Genomic DNA, 15,700 nt, shown 5'->3' on the forward strand with positions numbered 1-15,700 from the left:
TTACTTATAAGTTAAAAAGTGAAAAAAGTGACTTATTTTGTCAAACACTACCAACTTATAAGTCACCCATGCTTATAAGTTTTAAGTTGGTTCACCCCTGCTTAAAACTTATAAGTCACCCTTTTCGCGTGGGACCCACACCTTTAATGAGCTTATAAGTCATCTACAACCAAACAGGCATGACTTATAAGTCACTGATTTTCAGTCACCTGACTTAATAAGTCACCTGACTTATGAAAACCAAACAAGGCCTAAATATGATATCACAAGGCCTATGGACATTGATCGTATGAATCCGTTAGTTTGACTATTGTCCGACACTATAGACCCAGAGCAGTTAGAAGCTCTGGCATGCCAAGAAGGGCTGTGGTTTGCTTCTGACCTTGGCCTTCAACGGTTCAAACTAAGTAATTGTACCAATCTTCGGTCTGTTCGGTTGGCTGGTTATCGTTGCTGGTTTGTGAAGAAGTACTGCTGACTGGTTTGTGTGAGAGAAAAATACTGTTTCAGCTGGAAATTTATGATCGTTTACGACAAGCCACAGCCAAACGAACAGGCTGCTTGTTGAAATACCGATGGACCTGGTACCTTATGGTCAAAAGTCATTAGGGACATCAAAATGACTATGGTAATCATACCTCAGCAGAGATTGTTCACAAGGGTCGCAACTCTAATGGGGATGCACGCTCTTTGGCAAGAAGCTGTGTTTAGGAGTCACTAGGTAGACAAATTTAGTTTTTAAGGGAGTCTTTTGGCATCTGTAACTCTTTCTGTATGAACAATGAATAAACGAAGGAGTGTTTTCTTAAAAAAAGTCAATTTGTTTTATGGAGAAAAAGGAGTACTACGTGCTGCGGAACGATTTTTCACATGGTAAATCTAATAAATATTTAATAATATGAATATATTGCTTATAAAATTTGATGAGCTATAGCCTATAGTTCGAGATGAGAATATGATCACGATTTTCACGAAAGGGAGACAAGGGCATTTTGGTAACCCCAGGTTCCTGAAAACTCCAGATACACCCGTATCCAGATTGGGAACCGAAGGCCTGAAACCACGCGCAAATCCACGCCCATCACTCCATCAGTGCACCTGTTTGTACACCCGTTTCACAGAACACCGGGAAATCAGTGCAACCCCATTCCCCCACCCATCGGGCACGTCCACAGCGAGAGCAGGACTACCACTCACCGGTCCACGGTGCACGGGTTCCACTGACAGGCGCTCGCGCGGTTTTTGTTTCAAGGCCTTGTTTAGATGACCTCCAAATTTAATTTTTTTCACTCTCTCCGTCACATCAATTTTTAGCTGTTTGCATAAAGCATTAAATGTAGGTAAAAAAAAATAACTAATTGCACAGTTTAGTTGGAAATCACGAGATGAATCTTTTAAGCTTAGTTGGTCCACGATTGAATAATATTTACCAAATAAGACAAAAGTGCTACTATTCATCGGATTGAAATTTTTTACAATCTAAACATGGCCCAAGTAGAAATTGCATTTCCCGCTGTGCGCGTCGGCTGCAAACACTGGCCTGCGCCCGCACCGCCCACTCCATCCAACGGCCCCGATGCGCTCAGCGCTCCACCCGCGGACCGCGATCCGTGGCCTCTCCTCTCCAGCCAATCAGGATGCAGAACTCCCGTCCCGCCGGATCGCTCCCTTCGCCGCCTATAAATGGGGGCGACCCGGTCCCGTCGAATCTATCCATTCACAGCTCCCGCTCCAAAATCTATCCATTCACATACCTGCAGTTTCTGGAGCCCACTTTGCCTAGCACGATCCCACCGGTCACGATGCCTGCCCTCGCCAAGCCCGCCTCCCGCCCCGCCAAGACCGCCACGGCGCCGAAGCCGAAGCCCGCAGCCGCCAAGCCGAAGGCGGCCGCCGCCGGTGCAGCCCACCCGCCCTACTTCGAGGTGAGCGTCGTCGATCTGCGTTCGGTTTTCATTGATTGATTGGGTTCCGTCGGAATTGGGGTCTGATCGAATCTTGTTCTGTTCCGTGCCCTTGCAGATGATCAAGGAGGCGATCTCGGCGCTGAAGGAGAGGACCGGCTCTAGCTCCCACGCCATCGCCAAGTACACGGAGGAGAAGCACGGCGCGTCGCTGCCGGCCAACTTCAAGAAGATGCTCTCCATCCAGCTCCGCGGGTTCGCCGCCAAGGGCAAGCTCGTGAAGGTCAAGGCCTCGTATAAGCTCTCCGACGCCGCCAAGAAGACGACACCCAAACCCAAGGCCAAGCCCGCCGCCGCCAAGACCGCTGCGCCCAAGCCGGTCAAGGACGCCGCCAAGCCCAAGAAGAAGACGGCTGCAGCAGCCAAGCCCAAGAAGGCCGCCGCCGGGACCAAGCGCAAGGCGCCGGAGAAGAAGGTGGTCGCGAAGCCGAAGAAGTCCCCTGCTGCCAAGGCCAAGGCCAAGCCCAAGAGCGTCAAGTCCCCCGCCGCCAAGAAGGCCCGGAAGGTCGCCGCATGAGATGGGTTGCTTAGAGGGTGGTGGGGTGTTGGTTAGGGGTTGTACAAACTAAGCGTGTGAACAAAAGCGTCTCTGATGGTGCCTTCTGTCTAAGGCAAGTTCTATCTACCATGGTTTCTTAGTGTAGCAAATGGCTAGGCTTCTCGTGATGCAGATGTATCCAGTTCTCCCTATATGTGAAAATCAACTTGGTTTCCGAAATTTCTATTCTGAATTGTGATCTGAGCACCTGTCGCTTTATGCAATTAGGAAATTGGAGTGTGTTCTTTTATTCTTGCAGAAGGGTAGGTATGGTGCAGTGCGATAGCTGTCTCGCTGAGTCACGGGTTCGAAGGCATGCTTGCCACGATTGTTCTGATCAAAAGCCTTGATGTCTTAGACGCTGGATGCTGCAGGATTCGTCTGCTTCGCTTTTCATTTGGGGTTGCGGCTTATTTGTGCGTTTTATCGTCCTCTAAAGCGAATTGGAGGGGTTCGGTTCAAAAAATACGATGCAGTACACAATTGTTTCGTGCTCCACTGCTCTTCTTCCACGTAGAACTGTGGACCGTCTTTTAGCGAAGGAATCGTGGTGGCCGTGGCTACAGACCCACGATGTCTGGGCACCGTCCGTAGCTGCATTGGGATCACAGCGGCAGAAATGGATGAAGCCATGAATCGGTTTGAGGTCGCTGCAAGAACTCGCTGGTTTTTCTGATCCGCAACTTCTCCGATATTAGCGTGTGTTCATCGGCGAGCCGTCCGTTTCGGCCGTCTGTGGGCCGTGGCGGCGAATCAATCACGTCCGGAGCGTGGCCGTGTTCGCCACCCCGCGGTCCTCGCGCCGTCAAATTTCGTTGGCCGCCCGATTCAAAATTTTGGACCCCGGATTACCGCGTCGGACGCCAACCTGATCCATTAGTTGTGGAGGCAAATATCGCTGGGTGGGGCCAGCTTGGCGGCCCAATCTTATCGCGAACTCTACCCGTGCACCACCAACGCGCGCGCGCGGGCGCTCCAGGGATGATGAGACGAGTCACGTGCACTCGTTAAGTGTCGCTATAAAGATTCGTGTTGTGTTGGTGAGCACAAAAAAAAAAGTTTCGTGTTGGTTATTAATAATATTTATGGCCCCCGTTCGTTTGTTTTAAAAATGACTTGTTCGACTTCTTTTTTTAGTCGAAACAGTATTTTTCTCTCCCAACAATTCAGCCGGAACAGTGTTTTTCAGCCAGTTTCAGACCAGCGAACGGGGCCATATACAAATAATTTTATTATAAAATATATTAAATGATTTATCTAATAATATAGTAATTATTTAGAGCGCTGGCGGAGCGCCGTCCGACTCCGGCGAGCATTAATCCTCAATCACTCTAACCATATATACCCGACCCCACAAGAGGAATCGGCAATCCCATGTACGGTAGTAATTGGTCCGAATCGCAGACGCCGGGGCTTGTTTAATTTCTCCCACTAAATTTTACTCCTTGTTCCATTGAATATTGGCATGCGTGCCTAGGTATTAAATATAGGTCCCGTTCGCTGGTATGAAACTTGACTGAAACTGGCCGATTTTATGAGAGAGAAACACTGTAGCGGCTAGTTGATGAACAGTATTCGCTGAGGAGGATTAGCCGGCGGGTCTAGTTTTACCAGACCAGCGAACGCGCCCATAGAGTAAAAAAATAACCAATTATACAGTTTACGAAACGAATCATTTAAGCCTAATTACTCTATTATTTTACAATGTGGTGCTACAGCAACACATATGCTAATGATAAATTAATTAGGCTTAATAAATTTGTCTCGCAGATTACTTAATAATTCTATAATTTATTTTTTATTAGTATCCGAACACCATATATGACATCCAATAGAACATGAAAAAAAACTTTAGGCCCTATATTTAAAGAAGGCCTAGATCCTTATTCATATACTAGTGGAATGCGTGCGCCCTTGCGCGCGTCGGCTAAGTGTATGTGCTGTAAATAGAAAACATGTCTTGGCAATGTTTACAACTGTCTTATCTTCTCTCCATACAAACTCAAAGACAACATGAATCATCATATCGATATTTCACAATTCATTAAGGCCCAACTACAGCTTCGGAACAAAACAAAGTAAATGTGGTCATTATGTGAACCTAAGGTAACAAATGCAGGTGTCTCAACTAATTTCAAAGTTACACATTCATGTACGATTATCATGTGCTAGATTCATGATCCAAAGAGTCCTTAGAGTTTAATCCCATATAAATCCAGACCAACGAAACGGGCTGTAAATGTTGGCGTTTGGTTGTTTTTATGCACTGTTCACTGTAAGGAGCACATATTCTGGTAGGAAACAAAAGCAGAGAATGGGGGTTCAGAGGACCAAATGAAGTGGAATGCTGAAGAGACAGACACACGCCTTCTGTTTGTGTGCAAGAGAAACATACCTATTGAAGTGGCACAGATGAAGGCTGGAGCCACACAGGCGCCTAGGCTGTGGAAACAAAATGTCAATCAATCTGAAATCAACAGGGAAAATGGTTGCTGAAACATTAAGTTTGGATCTATCTACTGTTAATAAAAATACTTGTCTAAAAAGCACTCCAAATTATAGCAGAAAAAGTCACAGTTTTGTAGATAAATGCAGAGCATGATGACTGTTAGCCGTGTCAGTTTATGGCATGGTGAATGTACCTGCCATCCACGATAGATGAGCCAATTCATGTTGTTTGCATCACGGTAACATCTCCAAGTCAAAGCTCGCTGCATGGAGTGTCTGCTGTGGAAGCAGATTTGCTTGTAGATTCGCTTTGCTTAAATGGATGATAAAGCTTTGGTGGTATATATGTTACCTTGAAAATGGCGACATATAAGTTAAATGGTACTGCAATCTCTTTTGCAATTTCATCTGGGTGCATGCTGTATGCGTTTAGTCTTCCAATGCCTGTGTATTGTTGATGTGTATCTGAAATTGGTTAATGGCGATGGTAATTCATGATGTACCCTTTGTATTGGGTACAGATAATTAGCATACGATGGTGACGTAGTACCTTTGCTGTTTTGTGGTGCTTCCACAGAGGACCGATGGATGTACCGTGCTTTGAACAGGTGTGGCTGAAGCCTGTAATATGCATTAGATATTATATGAATATGTCAATAGATGACATGTCAGTAAAAAAAGATCATATTTTTTGGGGGTACAATGCTAATGGTTCACCGTCTGGCAGCAAGACACTATTGTGTTTGAACCTATGTTCTGGAACTATAATAATAAGGTCTGTTATTAGCAAGAAGGGAAGCCTTTTCTTTAAGGAAAGGGAAATACTATATCTTAACTGTAGAAGTATGTGGCCACCTCAAACTATGCATGAAGATATGATCGGAGATACATGCAGTAGACGATGCATTTGTCTTAGTACTGTCAAGAGTGATTTGCTTGAATACAGTACTGAGACATGGATTCATTCTATGATAAGACAAAATAATTTTGATTGACCTCATTTGCTATCTTATTTAGTGAAGCGGAAGTTTCCTCAGAAAATAAAAATAGCTGATGGGAGCATTTGCTTTAATTTCTAGCAGGTTATGCACTATGTAAAAAGAAAGTCAAATTTTGAACGATTAAGGTTTAAATGAACCAGAAGTGTTCATTAAGCACATCGGTGACTTGGATTTCGAAAGGCATTAATATTAGTTGAAACTAATTAGAGTACCAGAATTGTCATTTGTCCAGTGCACGTAGCTCCCACTTGCGCAGGGTCAGGGGAAGAGTCCGACCACTTGGGTCTTTTGTACGTAGCCTTTCCATGCATTTCTGCAAGAGGCTGTTTCCAGAACTTGAACCCGTGACCTCATGGTCACAAGGCAGAAGCTTTACCACTACGCCAAGGCTCCCCTTCTAAGACAAGCGAACATTCACAAATCATATTCCATTCATCGTATATCAGCAGTTGCTTTGTGATATAGGATTATGGTTGTTCACTTCTTTTCCCATTTTTCAGATCAATCTAATCCTAGAATATATGAATAAGTGAGAAGCTTTAAAGATAATAAGAGTGCAAAAAATCTGTGTGAAGTTACTGAAGCAGTAAGTATATATTGCAGTAAAAAACCCTAACAAATTTACCTGAGCAACCAATATCCTAAAATCTCAAATCACAGGCATCCATTAGACACAATCATAGGAGGGTACAGTTAAGAATTTAGCTGCAGCAACGAATGAAAATAATTTTTGGATGCATTTACCATACTATATATGTCATCTCACTCGAAGAACAACAAATATTGATGCCTTTACTGTACTATTCATGTCATACATATCACTCGAAGAACAACAATTACTTTGGCAAAGAAGGAAACAATGGTTATCAGAAAAGTCAATAAGCTATGATGCCTTTTTCATTATCTTAATCAAGCATTGTATGTTTAAAAAGGACAAACGGATGTTTTAAATCGATCAATCTAAATAACAATAGTAGAATAGAATAGAACCGATAGTCCGGCACGTGAACGTGCATATGAATAACCAGAGGTTACAAATTCAGCAAGCAACACTATGACTATAGGTGGAAAGTGCAACGTAGATGAGGAAAATAGAAAGAAAAGTAGGAGTTTAGCCCACTAGTCTAAACAACAGCAACCTGTGATTTGTAGGAGCAACAAAAGTATATGTTGGATCTTTAAAACAAATGAGAAGCACCCCAGATGTAGGGAATATAGACCTAACAAAAAACAGACACGCATATGAGCCGACACTGTAGTGCAAAAAAAAAGAAACAGAAACTGCTTAACAACAATGTATATTAGTAAAACCTTTCATAAGTAGGAATGCATCACATGAATTGGCAAATGCCTAGAATGACCTTTCATAAGCAAAGAGGCTTTCAGCGTAATTTTAGTGATACACAGCACACCCACACCATCAGCATATAATGAGCACGTGTTTAGATTGCAAACAGCGGAATGTGTTTAGATAGCAAGCAGTGGAATGTGTTTAGAGGGAAAATAAATTGATTAAAAAAACATTAGAGCATTTTAGAGGTCTCGGTAATTTGGCCAGCATCATTTGTTCATGAACTTGGAGCTTGAAGGCATGATCAGAAATGGGTTACTCTCATAAATCGCATAATCTAAGTAACAGGTCATGCCTACTACGGTAGTACCTCACAAGCGAATGAACATCTTGATACCCTCTTTGGCTACGCCTATCGATAATGCCCTTGAAAAGCAGTAGCCTATTGGGGCTTCACCCGTGTAATTTGATACTGATCTTCATTCTGTATCTGTCTGGATAGATGAATGGACAACATTAAGATCGTTTCCCCATGATGAACTCATCAAGGTTTCGAAGATTGGTGGAAGAACACAGGCATTTCATTTACAATCATCAATTTTCTAAAGCTTTCTGATTATTTGTAGGAATCCTCATCAATGCGAGGTACAATTAAATAAACAATTATCTCGAATAAAACCTCACCAGGATGTCGAATAAGCAGGCACATGTACGCTGAACTCAAAGGGTATTGTTGAACTAACCTGCACAAACCTCAGATTTAGAAACACTATAAGCAGTACCATATATGTGCAGGTTGGTTGAAACTGGAATCATAAAAAGAGGTTAGGTGCATGTTGATCCCCACCTATTCAAGCACAACATTCAGTACCACTCCGTAGGCTTCCTCTGTTTCCATTAGTATGATATCCTTGTTTTTATCTTCAAAAGAGCTTTGCCTAAAACCAGGTATCCATAAAACAAAGGTAACGATTCATATAGCGGGATACAGATGCATTTGTCGAGAACGATTCCGTGTAATAGAATTACTAAGAACAAATCGCCTTCACACTATATATATGTGTAGCTGTTGGCATGGACTATTGCAAGGCTGTAGAAAAACTAACAACACCCGAAAGTAAGATCTTAGATGAAACTACTGTTGAGGAGAACTATGACACACTAAGTAAATAAATGGCTCACCTTCATGACCATAACCCTCTCTGTACGAAATAAGCCTAGGCAGTAGTGTGAATTGCATGTACACTTGATCCCTAGGCACCAGGACGTATAACAACTGAATTGAAACAAAGTGCGAGATTAGTAGGCACAATAGGCTATAATTAGATCAGATCCGAATACAAACGGATTAGGCTCAGGTCTGGGTGCTCGGCTTGGCACAGCAGGAAGGGAATCGAAAGGGTGGGCGTACCTGGTGGGGCAAACACAGGCCGACGCCAATCAACAACACAATAGAAGAAAGAAGAGGAGGGTTCTAGGGAGGGCTTGGGGAATGAGAATACATTTTAACGGGTGCAATAGAAGCGTGACCTTTGGAAGCAGTTGGAGCTTGGCCGATGCAACAACCAATGAAAGGAAAATATTTTATGTTCCCTGTTTAGTTTCCAATCCTTGAATTGACATAGTGGCAACAATAGTGGTACTGTTAGGGAAATGAATTTTACATTAATTAGAATGTGTTTTGGAAAATGATAGATTAATAATTATGACCAGTTTGTAGCAGGAAGCCTTACTATGAATTATCAATGTAAGCAAACCCAAGTGATTTTCATGTATGCGCAGCAATAAACTTGAGACCCGTGAAACCCACATAGAAGGAAGAGTGAACAATCATTTTGTCTACACCTGGATAGAAGGCGAAAAGGGCTACTTCAACTTAGTCAAAGATCTGCAACAAGTTTTTTGTATGGCAACATTCATTTTGCCTGCACCTGCGCAGAAGGCAAAAAAGGGGTAGTTCCATTTAGTCAAAGATTCATAGTAATTTTGTTGTATGGTAACGTGCAAATTTCTCTCTACGGAGGATGTTATAAGGCACTCTGGAATACCACTTTGCACGAAGGGAAGTGTGGCATCGAAGGCATGAAAGCGGATTTTTTTTCTAAATAATGGTTGGCTTATATAAAATCGGAAATTGTGGATAATACCTAGATACTAATGCACCATTGAAATAGAATTCCTGGATGTGCATAGGTACTAATTATAGCACTGAAACACTAAGGGTAGCAAACTAAAATACATAGGTATACTACACTTCTGACAAATATATAACTTACTCGCTGGACCACTCAAAATTATGCCATAATATAATTCTGAAGAAGATTTGTTGAATATATAAAATAGAGTGAAATTGGTAACACCATAAGATCATGGCACTTCAATTCAGTAGGTGTACCTTTTTAAGTGCACATGCTATGGCGATACAATTCCATTCCCTTGAAATTTGAGATAGAAACCTGCATACCACACATTAAATTGTAGGCAATTAGGAGGACTAAGCATTATTACCTCATGATTAATAGAAGAAGGTAAACCAAGGCCAGTTATATGATGCAGCAAAAGAAAAATGGCTGCAGCAAACCAAGTGCCTAGCGGTGAACCCCTAATTCCGCACAATAAACAAAGCGGAAAGCATTCCTGTGGCATCAGGCCATTGGTGTATCAAAGAAGAATGGGAAAAATCATAAAATGTGTTATTCATCTGCTAGCATAAATATCTCTGGTCTCATTCTCGTTCCCCTCCTAAATTAGTCATCAACCCTCAGGCATTAGAGCAACTTCAGCAGGAGCCTCTACTTCTGATTTGGATGCTCTTCCCAACTTTTATTGGCCCCATGCTCTGTAATTGCTCTAGCGGAAGCCCCTAAATCAGAGCTCGCAAAAGCATCGAAACAGACACTTACACATGGGACCGATATGTCATTGAGAACAAACACAGCTGCGGGGCGAGCAGAGGCCGGGGCGGATGGCTGCACCCGTACGACAGTGGCCAGGACACGCGAGTAGGGGCGGACGGCCGTGTTCGGGTGGCCAGGACGAACGGGCATGCCCGTGTGGTGGCGGCGAGACGGGCGGCTACGCTAGCGCTGGAGCAGCGCCCGTGCCCACGTGGCGGCAGCGACGGAGCACCACACCCACGCCCAAGCGACTGTAGCGGAGGAGAAGCTAGCAGCAGCCGCAGCCGGAGAAGAAGCTAGCAGGGGCCGCGCGACGAAGGGGGCCACGAGCAGGGGCCACAGCAGACATGGGAGGGAGTTGCTTCGGATCTGGCCGCGTCGGGGAGGGAGGAGAAGAAGCCGCGTCGCCGGTGTCGCTGTCGCGACGCTCGTCGGAGGGTGCCGCCGGAGGGAGAGTAGGAGCAGAGCGCGCACGTGGAGGGAGGGAAGGAGGAGCGTCAGCGCGGATGGCGGCTGGCCTTTTAGGCCAACAGGAATCAGGCCCGTGGGAGAGATTTGGGTGTGTACTCCAAATTAGGGGATACATGGGCTCTGCTGTAGCTGTGTTTTTTTTCCTTAGCATTCATAGGTAGGCGCTGTGGTGGAGTTACTCTTACAGACAATTCTCCGTATGCCATTAAAAAAGATCGCAACATCCTATGTGTCCCTAAAAAAGTTCAGCGGTCTTGAGCGTCACTACTCTAACTTTTTCGTGTCCTCCATGCCACTTTCGTCAGTTTGGGCTCTAACGCTGTCAAACTACGGTGTAAAAAGACGAAAATACCCTTAAGTGTAAATATGCCATTAATTTTTTTAGCATCTTAACGACTTCAAATGAAAAAAACTCAAAACTAGAAAATTATAGATCTCGTCGAGATCTATAATTTTCATATAAAAAATATTTTCATTTAATTCCGTAAAAAATATGATTTGATATGATTAATATATCTTAGAAAATTTATATTATTTTTTTGTGAAATTAAATAAAAATAATTTTTATATGAAAATTATAGATCTCGACAAGATCTACAACTTTCTAGTTTTGAGTTTTTTCATTTGAAGTCGTTAAGATGCTAAAAAAATTTAATAACATATTTAGACTTAAGGGTATTTTTGTCTTTTCACACATGCAGTTGACGGCGTTATAGCCCAAACTGACGAAAGTGGTATGGAGGGTACAAAAAAGTTGGAGCAGTGGCGCTGAAGACCGCTGAACTTTTTCAGGGGCACACAGGGTATTGCGATCTTTTTAATGGCACACAGGTAATTCCCCCTTGCTCTTAGCATTGGCACGGATGCGGCGCCGTCGCGGATGCAGGATGCCGCATGCTTCCGTCCCCTCTGTTTCTCGTCGCTCCTATGTCCTCTCTAGTCTTCACTTCCTCAGTGCGTGATGAAAAGTCAGGGGGGATTTTTAACTTTTTGCCATCCTTACGGATGACACTTCTCCGTTTGCCATCTTTATACGTGCCCCTACACATTTGTCATCGCAAATAATAACCCTACTATGTTTTTGTCATTTTTGCTAAGATGGCATGTCAGATGGGCATGCCAGCGTGGCAGAGAGTCTAGAAAGGCCAAAAGAGCATGCGAAATGACCTATGTACCTCTGCTGCTTCTCTCTCTAATCGCGACGCATGAACCTCACATGTTAGCTTCGTCTTAAACCTCCCACCATCACCACACAGAGAGGGAAGGGGGAACAATTGTCACACCCAATTTTAAGGATAAAATTGAATGCACAATACTCATGTGTGCCCAGGAATCAGTCACACACATAAGTCGACAAATCATATAAAGTATCATCACGGTGTCTCTTACATCTCAAATAATAATATTAAGTAGTCTTACACAACACATCGGAATAGTAAAGGATAACACTCTCGTGGAACACCATCACAGGGAAGGTCAACTGGTTGACCACAAGCCTAAAAATCCTCCGGGAATTCCTCATACCCGTTGTCATCTGTTACCCATCCGGGATTTTTATCTAAATAAAGAAAATAAACAAGCGTAAGTACATCCCGTACTTAACAAGCTAACATGGGGTTATGAAGCTAAAAAATGTTGACTCTGGTTTACTACAGTTAGCATTTTTAGTAAGCCAAACTTTTATTCTCAGGTATTATCAAATTATGCTTAAGCTCCCATTTAATCCCATAAAAATATATATCAGAGTCAAGTGTACCATATATCATCGTAGAACGACTTAAATAATCATCAACAAGTATCCAGTTATTCTGTGAGTTTTTCGGGCCGCTCGTGACCGTGAGCATGGCTGTTATAACAATTTGTTACCCTCTGTAGAGGTGGTGCACATTCATCGCGAGTCGTGATCCCCATATGCCCGGGTTAATTACTCCCATGTCACTGCCAAGGTGAGCGGACAGGGTACACTATGAAGCCATTTCATAGGTTTCTCTAACAAGTTAGGGCCGCTAGATTTTCTTGGCAGGCAGATATAGGAAGCCCCTTTCCTATGGCACATATCCATCGCGGCTATACTCATAGGAACAGAGGTAGCCCTATACTCAACGTGGCAAGCCCCATTTACGCCAAAAAGGTAACCTCTAACTAGCTAGAAAAACTCTATTACTAAGCTAAAGTCAGAGCCATATGACTCTCCCGGTTGTACTATCAGTCCCAGCTTTTGCCGATATATAAGTCCTTATGGAGGGCTAGGAGCAACATGAACAAAGGTCATTTGCACCTTCGCCCTATGGAACAATTGTTATAAATCATGTTAAATTCTTAGTTCCATAGAATTATTCATCATCATGTAGATCAAGTTCAGTTAGAGTACTAGCAATCTACCCATATGCAATTGACCCATAAGAGACAAGGAACGGGATAAACAATCACCAGGATGTCCTTACGGGTATCAATTTAGACACATGCAAATGAGTAATTGATTAAAGTGAAATAGGACATCAAGGTAGGCCCATGCTATACTTGCCTTGGTTCACAAACTCTTACTGGTCCTGCTAGTCGTCGAAGAATTCTTGATCTCCAACGTTCTCCTCACCGTCTGAACACGACCAACACGGCAACATACAACATTCCAAAAGCATTCATGCAAAGCAAACATTCCTATCATTAGAACAGTACACCAACAGTATAGAAAACAAGGTAAAATGTTTGTGAAAATAACCTACGTCTCGCTACGATCACATCAACGCGAAGTTCACGAAAAACGGAGCTAAAATGCGAAAGTTATGATTTAAACGGGTTTTCCTATAGCCATATATTTAATTAAATCTAACCATGAAATTAAAAAGTTCCAAATTTGACTAACAGTGGTTCTAACATGTAGATTATGGAATTATGAAGCTAACGCGATTTAAATGGATCAATTCGGAGCTAAAACGACAATTTTATACGCAAAACAGTTCAAATGGCATTTCTATAAATACTGAAAACGTATTTTAGACTTAAGCAGTGATCTTTACGCTTTCAAAACGAGAATGCGTAACCAGGGAAATGTGCTCTGGGCTACGGGTTCTATTCATCCAAAACTGAGGGTCTCTTTTGCAAATCTGCCACGCGAAGGGGTACCGGACGTTCTCGGCCGTTGGATTAGAAATGGGCGGCCAGAAATGGATCCGGGGGAGAGAGAAGAAAACCGGCCGGCCAGAATAGTGACGCCGGCGGCAGAGCACCATTGCCGGCGGCATGGAGGTCACCGGAGCGCGCGGAACACGGCCTATGGGCCACAGTTCGAAAAACCAGAGGCACCGGGAGTTAGCTGGGGAGAAGGGGAACTCGCCCAGGCCATCACGACGGCCAGAGGAGTGAGCCAAGGCGGCGGACGCCATGGCCGGCGGCCAAAGCTCGCGGACGCTCGCGAATAGGGCCCCAAACGGCCACGAAATACCAAATTGAAAGCACAGGGGGAAGGAGGGAAGCACGGCGAAGCTCACCGTGACTTCAAACGGGGACGAACGCGACTCGGGGACGGTGTTTCGCGGACGGCGAGGACGGTGTCCGGCGGAGCTCTTCCGTGCAGCGGTTGTGGCCTCCTTGGCGTGAGCGCGAGAGAGAAAATGGATTGGGGAGAGTAGGGGAGCGCGCGTGGGGGGGGGGGGCTCGGCTCCTTTAAATCAAGGCCGAGGAGCGGGGGGTGCTCCCACGACGCCAGGAGCGTGGGCGGCGGTTGCTCGGGCGCTCGCGCGAGCGGTTGCCGAGCCGCGCGGAGGAAGGGGATGGCGCTGACACGCAGGGCCGGGCGGTCAGCGGCTGTGGGCGCGAGGGTGACGCCGCGGCGGTTGCGCGCGTCAAGCTGGGCTAGGCGCTGGCTTGCTGGGCCGAGCGTGGCGCGCGGCTGGCGGCTGGCGCTGGGCCGAGCGAAGGCGTGCGGCTGGGCTGGCGGCAGGCGCTGGGCCGAGCGAGGCGCAAGGGGGAGGCGAGCTTGGGCTGGGGGAAGAACTAGGCCTGCGGGCCGAAATGAAGAAGGGAGGGGGGAAAATGAATTTTGCATTTTTCTTTTTCCACATGGATTTCCAAAGCATTTTTAAATAAGTTTTGAATTCATTTGAAATTTGAATCAAGATCAATCATCACAAAATTAGATATGCAGCAGCACGTATGCATCAAAAAGTTTCTAACCTTATTTTTAAATTTTAATTCCACAAAATTTATTATTTTCCTATATTTTAATGCACACATATTTGCATAAATAAATCATATTTACTAATTGTCGGTGTTTCGGACCGAGGGGTCCTCAACCGACTAGTGAATTTGTTCTGCGTGCTCCCGATTCCGGATGGTGATGCAAAGAGACACAAGGTTTATACTGGTTCAGGCAATCGGCGCCCTACGTCTAGTCTGAGGGATAGAACTTATATTCCTTGCACCGAAGTGCTCGTAGTAGGGGGTTACAAGCTAAGGGAGAGAGGGAACTTGTCCCAGGTCTCAGCAGGGTGTCGTGGGGCCGTCTGAGACGTTGCTCTCAAGCGGCTGGAAGGTGTGCGAGTGTGTGGGTTATCCGGGGCGTCCCCTCTAAGTGGCCCAAGTCCTCTCCTTTTATAGTTGAAGGGGGGACAAGGGCAGTACATGTATTACTATGCGGCGTCGTGCCGACAGGGACGGCATGTCCAAGCCCTGTGGCCTGTTCCTGTGGCGGCGTGGTCGTCGGAGTGGCCCATCCTTGGAGTACTGGGGTGGTGTGGTCGTCCCATCAGATCATGTGCGTCGTGGGAGCCCCAGGAATGCCTCGGAGTGGACGTGGCGGCGACCATAAGCCGCTGGGGACGGACTATGCACGAGGCCGAAACTTGGTCGGGGCCGAGGCTGGTACTGCGGTGGGGGGGGTCTCGGCAGGCGCGGGACCCCAATATTGCCGAGGCCCTGATGTATAGTGCCGAGGCCTTGGTGTACAGCGCCGAGGCCTTGAGCGGGCGGCTGATCGTGGACACAGTGGTAGGACACAGTGGCCAGTAACCCCCACCATATCCTGTCCCAGGCATTGATCGTTGTCACAGTGTTGGGACACAGTGGCCGGTAATCCCCGCCGTGCCCTGTCC

The 15,700-nt window shown here is 45.2% G+C and overlaps 1 protein-coding gene and 1 long non-coding RNA gene across 2 annotated transcripts; one reads left to right on the forward strand and one right to left on the reverse strand.

Annotated features, from left to right (window-relative positions):
* Positions 1-1,717: 1,717 nt before the first annotated feature.
* LOC136493507 (histone H1-like) lies at positions 1,718-2,682 on the forward strand. Its single transcript, XM_066489601.1, has 2 exons — positions 1,718-1,925; positions 2,023-2,682. Exons 1-2 carry the CDS (start codon positions 1,803-1,805, stop codon positions 2,479-2,481), a joined length of 582 nt encoding a protein of 193 aa, XP_066345698.1. The 5' UTR covers positions 1,718-1,802; the 3' UTR covers positions 2,482-2,682.
* A 5,405-nt stretch (positions 2,683-8,087) lies between these two features.
* Positions 8,088-8,821, reverse strand: LOC136493415 (uncharacterized). The gene is made up of 3 exons (XR_010768355.1): positions 8,773-8,821; positions 8,425-8,518; positions 8,088-8,180 (listed from the first exon to the last, which is right to left on the reverse strand). It is a non-coding gene; the product is annotated as an uncharacterized lncRNA (long non-coding RNA).
* Between the last annotated feature and the right edge of the window lie 6,879 nt (positions 8,822-15,700).

The sequence above is a fragment of the Miscanthus floridulus genome, chromosome 11, assembly GCF_019320115.1.
Source record: "Miscanthus floridulus cultivar M001 chromosome 11, ASM1932011v1, whole genome shotgun sequence".
NCBI classification, from domain to species: domain Eukaryota; kingdom Viridiplantae; phylum Streptophyta; class Magnoliopsida; order Poales; family Poaceae; genus Miscanthus; species Miscanthus floridulus.